At 40.4% G+C, this 6,085-nt stretch overlaps 2 protein-coding genes across 2 annotated transcripts in view; both read left to right on the forward strand.

Moving 5' to 3' along the window:
* zmp:0000001301 (rab9 effector protein with kelch motifs) overlaps nucleotides 1-112 on the forward strand; it is a 32,250-nt gene extending 32,138 nt beyond the window's left edge. Inside the window, exon 17 of the mRNA XM_037691945.1 lies at nucleotides 8-112. Coding sequence (XP_037547873.1) covers nucleotides 8-112 — 105 coding nt within the window. The remainder of the gene's footprint in view (nucleotides 1-7) is intronic.
* Nucleotides 113-3,818: 3,706 nt separating this feature from the next.
* The window catches only part of LOC119424462 (spindlin-1), a 12,281-nt gene continuing 10,014 nt past the window's right edge, over nucleotides 3,819-6,085 (forward strand). The window contains exon 1 of the mRNA XM_037691947.1: nucleotides 3,819-3,962. The gene's annotated coding sequence lies outside the window, so the exon portion shown is untranslated. The remainder of the gene's footprint in view (nucleotides 3,963-6,085) is intronic.

The raw sequence follows: 6,085 nt of genomic DNA on the forward strand, positions 1-6,085 counted from the left end.
TTCATAGGAGGAGGTGTTGCAGGAACAGGAGAGGCTGAAGGAGGAGCAGATCAGCATCCAGAAACGGAGCGAACACCTCCTGTCCATCATGCAGCAGTTTAAAGGGATGTGAAAAACCAGACCCAGTGGGTCCAACAGACCTGCTCTTATACTTTTATTAAAGCATGAGTGTGTATTTAAAAATGCCTGTAAAGACAAATTGGTGCTACTTTTATTAAATTTTGTTGTAAATGGGGAAAAGACCAAAACTTTAAAAATACATCTTTATCCTAGAATGTAATAATAAATGTGAAGTGGTGGCTCTTTCTAGTGAATTTGAAGTGATAAAAGTAAAAAATATAAAAAAGTTTAAACAACTGCCGACTGGCCAAACACAAATGTTGGATAGAAAAATTTTGTTTTCATAAATATTTATGGGTACTTTTATTAAATTAGGTAAGGCAAATTGAAAATTTCAAGAAGTAAGAAAGAAAAACATTTTGCCTAATGTTTTGATGAAAAATGACTTTATATCCATTGATCTATGATGTTAGTAAAGAACATGAGTTCATGAATTATTTCAGGTGCAAACAGGAAGATGGTTTGCTGTGCTAAAGGAGAACAACGTCAGTGTACACGTGCAAGGATTGTTTTCAATGAACCTTTTACTGTTGAGTAAATCAAAACTTTGAGATGTTTTGTTCTTGTCATTTTGGGTTTCTTTTATCTGAATGCAGAAATGTCAAAGATTTTTTTATTCACAAGTAGTGGTAGCTAGGGATGCGCGGTATTGGATTTTTGGCCGATATCCGATATGGCAATATATTAAAACTTGTTTGGCCAATAATCGATACTGATATTTTATATACGTTCTTTTGTCAGAACATATTCCTCTTATTTAGGCTTATTTGCTACAAAAATTGCGCAACAGCTGGTGACATATATTCAGTAGCAGCCATATGATATGCATAGCACTTTAACTTATTTTAAATTAAAAGTGTTCAATGTTATTTATTAGCATTAGTCACCTGCGATGCTGTCTCACTTGTGGAGGTTTGTTCCAGGTTCCTATAGCTGCAGTGTGGATCCTCTGCACTCCTGTGCATGAAGGACAGACTTTATAAGTTTTTGTCTATCCATTGAGCTGTAAGACTAATCATGCTAACGGGGCTAACACGACGTCCAAATGTCTGTGGTAAAACTCACCCAAGTGCTGTCAGCTATTAGCTTCTCAATGACGTCGGAAATGACGGCTTGTAACTCGGGTAATGTTACGTCGGAAAAATGTCTCAGACTGGGGACGATGTAGCGAGGCTCATCGTAGTCCATGAATCTTCAGAATCTGACATCCTCACCAAAATAAAACTTCCACACCGCCGACATTTTGACTTCTTCCTCTCCGCCGTGATCAGATCAGGCATGTGTGATGTCATCACGTTGTGCTGCCCCTCACTGCATCCTTGGCACTGGGTTCTCATACAAAGCAGCACCTTTTATATCGCTGAGTTATTTTGACGGAATGGCCGATATGAACTTTAACACTAATATCAGCCGATACCATGCCGATACTATCGTGCATCCCTAGTAGTAGCCTGTAGTTTTGGAAAAGTCCATCCATCCATTATCTTTTACCCGCTTCTTCCATTATGGGTCACGGGGGTCGCCGGTGCCCATGTCCATCATCAATGTGCGAGGGGCGGGGGACACCCTGGACATGTCACAAGTCCATCACAGGGACACATAGAGACAAACTTTGGAAAAGTCAACAATTAAAATGTGCGTCTTGTTTCGGAACACTGCGCTGAGACTTTTAGCAGTATTGTACACAGTATTGTACACAGTATTGTACACAGTATTGTACACAGTATTGTACACAGTATTGTACACTGAATGACATGAATGAAATTAGCAAACAATTGCTCAGTTTCCCATTGAAAACAATGAGCTGTTGAAACGAACAGTAAAAGCTCTACAGCTCCGACGGACTTGGCTCAGAATTAAAACGGGCCACAAAAAGTTGGATTTACACGACAGAACTTGAGTTTTGTTCTCGTCAAGGGTTTGGATTTTATCACAAAATGTTTAACTAACATTGCAAAACATTTGCAGACAAAATCATTTTATTTCCAGTCTTTCCTCATTTGTTTTACGGTTTATACATAAAAACACACTATAGGTAATTCTGTCTTCTGTCGCCCAGCGTGTCTCTCACACTGCAGGGCTGATGGTTTTCTCTCGTCACCTCAGAGGTCAAAGAGGCCACTCTCCTTGACTTGCACTGTGTCTGAGCTCAGACTGTTTTTACCTTATGTCCTACATGCTATTTTGCAATGACAAAGATTTACTGATACATTGTGCAGCCCTGAAAACATTAAATCAGACCCAACCTTCTGGTGTCAAATATTGTTCCCATAAGGCTGTAAAATAACCACCACACTGCAAATGTTATTTAATAAATCTGTGTTTAATAGACGAGAAACAGACATTTCATATGAATTCTGTTCGGTCAGCAAACAAAGTGATGAACTCCTGTAAGTGACATTGCAGCAGAGCCTGGGGCAGAACAAAAACAAAACATGTTTCCATTTCAAAAACGGCATAAATGTCCGAACTTTGGGTTTGAAACATTTGTACGTGATTTGACATTAGGGTCTCTTTGTCTGTCTCTACTGTCGCATTCAACTATTCAACAAGGAAAAACAGCGTAATGCGCAAGTCCGGCCTGCTCCATCTCCTCTCAGTCGCACAGCAAGGCGAGGGAGGGGCGGGGAGGGAGGGTGGAGCGTCAAGTTTGCGGAAGTAAACCTGGAAGTGAGGCGAGTAACGTTACAAAACAAAAGCATCATGTTTTTCATTCAACTTTTATTTAGACAGGTAAATCCCATTGAGCCTCCAGGACTCATTTACAAAAGAGACCTGATAGTTTTACCAAGTTTACTGATGATTTGTAAATATTTCAGATAATTATTCTAATAAAATAAAATATTTGAGCAAGAGACGGGGGGTTGAGTGATACTATGTGAATAGTAAACAGCCATCAGGTGCTAATGATCCATTGTTAGGCTGATGGTCCTTCTTGAGCATGTGAGCAGCTGGTTCTGGTTGTCAGCAGCAAAACTGGTTGATCCACTCTGAGAAGGTGCTATTTTGTGTCGCACCAGTCTGAAGATGCGATCCACTATATCTCAGGGTATTAGATTGTGGAATGATCTGGAGGTTGATATTAAAAAAGCCAAAACTATGTACATATTCAAGAGGATGATAAAAATTTGTTTTTTAAAAAAAATATTAAGTATAATGTGAGTTCATAAAAATTGTTTACAGTTGATCTTATATTTTAGCTAAGTTTTTTTTTTTTGATTATTTTTTATCTTTTTATTTTTTTATTAATTCATCTTGCTTTTGTATAGTAATTTTGTTTGGAATATATTTTGGGGACAAGGGGCAGATATTATACGAATTCATTCTTCTTCTGCTGCCTTTCATTTTATTTCTGTGATTGTATATCTTTTTTCTTTTCTTTAAATTGTATTATATTTGTTGTTTGGATGAAATGAAATGAATAAATAAAACATACATACATTTATAAGACTGAGCTGAACACAGCACCTCAGATTGAGGAAGTCTTTCGGATGAAAGACGGAACATTTCTACATTTTTTTTTTGGTTGTTTTCTTGAATGTGCAGAGGACCAGATTGAACTTTTTTAGATTTTTCTACCTGGATTATTGAGCATGCATCAGAATGTGATGAAATATTTGCAGGTTTGATCCACTTGAGCTGCGGCGGCAGGTCTTTTACTGTGAAACGCTGAACCGGATGTTTAGCCGTCTGTCACTTGTAGCTTAGCATTTGTGGGAGAGATGGCCGTGAAGTGTCTCTGGTTCCTGTGAAGTGGAAACGGGCTCTGTGGATCTCGGCAGGAGGCCAGGAACTCCGTCCCGGTCCGCTCGGACCTCCGTTCTTTGAAAATAATCTTCACGGTAAGACAGAAAGAGGCACGCGCTCGCCCGCCGCAGTTAGCATGCAGGTAAACAACACACACAGCGGCGCGGGGCGTTCGTTTTGGTAGCTGCGTTCTCCCGTCGAGGGGGAGGGGCGGGAGAGGCGGCAGCAGACAGTAGGCGACAGAACTCCGTCCTCGGCTGTCTCCCTGTCCGGGACGTCCCTGCTTCTTGCCGCAGGTGTTGCTGTCCGATAACCCCCTGTGGTCCGCGGGACTCAGGCACCGCCCCCCCGCCCCCACGAGAGCCAAACAGAAAGGAAAGAAAAAAAACATGGCTGACGATGTCCCTGCAGAACCTGCGTCTTTCAATGCAGATGTTTCTACCTGGGAACTACTTCAGTGACGTCAGAGCAGCTGTTAGTCCGGTAGACTCGGTTCGGTTGGGGACCAGTAATGAAGAACCAAACGAGTCACTTTGAACTTCAGGGTTATTTTCTGTCTGTGTTGGTTTTATTTACATGTTTAATATTTCTGTCAGTCACTTCAGAAAGTGAAACTCATAAATTACAAAGATTCATTACGCAGAGTGAAACATTTCAAGACTTTATTTCTTGTTTTTTAATTATTATAAGTACAAATAACGAAAAAGCAAAAGAAAATTAGAATATCGTGAATAGGTTCGGTATCCTGCTCACATCCGAATCAGCTGATTAAGTCCAGACATGAGCTACAAATGTCTCATTCCTCGAGTCCAGCCACTCCTGAACCAAGAGACACCATCATTCATTCAGCCTTTATTTACACAGGTTAGTCCCATTGAGCCTCGAGGACTCATTTACAAGAGAGACCTGATCAGAAGCGTCTTACCTGCTGAGGATATAAAGAACTGGACCGTTGCTCAGTGGTCCAATGTCCTCTTTTCAGTTAAAGTAAATTTTGCATATTTATAGTCTGGAGGAGTGCAGAGGTCCAGAATCCACGTACCATATTTTTTGTCATATAAGTCGCAGCTTGTTGCATAATTCACATGTCCTACGACTTATACGCCCAAGTGACACATTTTTCCACTTTATTAGACATATTTGAACTGATGAGACTTTTAGGGCGGTGCAGCGTGTACGGCAGAAAATACGGTAGTTGAAATCCAGAGTGAAGTTTCCACAGTCAGTGATGGTTTGGGTCCATGTCCTCTGCTGGTTTTGGTCCACTGTGTTTTCTGAAGTCCAGTCCATGCAGCATCTAGCAGGACGTTTTAGAGACTTCATGCTTCCTTCTGCCGACGAGCTTCATGGAGATGCTGATCTCCTGCTCACACTGCACAACATCTGGCTGTGGAATGTTCTCATCGTCTGAGACTCTGAATGTTGTTTTTTCATTATTTAAGTCATAATTAGTTTAGGTTACTTTATTTATACCCAAGGGAAGATTTGGTTTGCAGTGGTACAGAGAATAATATATAATATAACACACAATGTTAAAAGTAAGAACACCTCAAATAAACCATTTACAGATAATGGTGCTCCAGGCTCCACAATCATATTCAAAGCAAAGTAGGACATAAAAGAGGAGAGTAAAACTTTAAAATCCAACTAGTATCAAAATGTATTAAATGTTAGTTAGACTGCACTCTCTCAATAGCTCGGCTTTTGATTAAAGTGACGTCGTGCTTGTGAGGTTTCCTCCTAAAATCAATGATCATATCTTTTGTCTTATCGATATTTAGTTTGAGGAAAGAGTCCTCGCACCATTGAACAAAGTCTTCAGTCACCTGCCCATGGCCACTTTCATTTCCTTTAAGCAGACTGACAATAACAGAATCACCTGCGTACTTTATAATGAACCTGCTGTCATGTCTGCTCTGACACATGTTTGTGTATAAAATAAAAAAGCAGGGGTGACGGTACACATCCTTGAGGTGACCCGGTGGAAGAGTGCTTAAAATCAGAGAGACAGTTATTCACTGTTACTCTCTGTGTCCTGTTACTTAAAGAATCCAAGATCCAGCCCATCACATCGTTACCCAGAGGAAAGTGTTCAACAAGTCTCTCGATTAGTATGTGAGGCTGGATTGTATTAAAGGCTGAGGACAAATCCACAAACAGAAGTCTGACACGTGTCCCGTTAGAGTCTAGGACAAATCCACAAACAGAAGTCTGACAT

This window comes from Nematolebias whitei, chromosome 18 (assembly GCF_014905685.2).
Source record: "Nematolebias whitei isolate Nwh7 chromosome 18, NemWhi1, whole genome shotgun sequence".
NCBI classification, from domain to species: domain Eukaryota; kingdom Metazoa; phylum Chordata; class Actinopteri; order Cyprinodontiformes; family Rivulidae; genus Nematolebias; species Nematolebias whitei.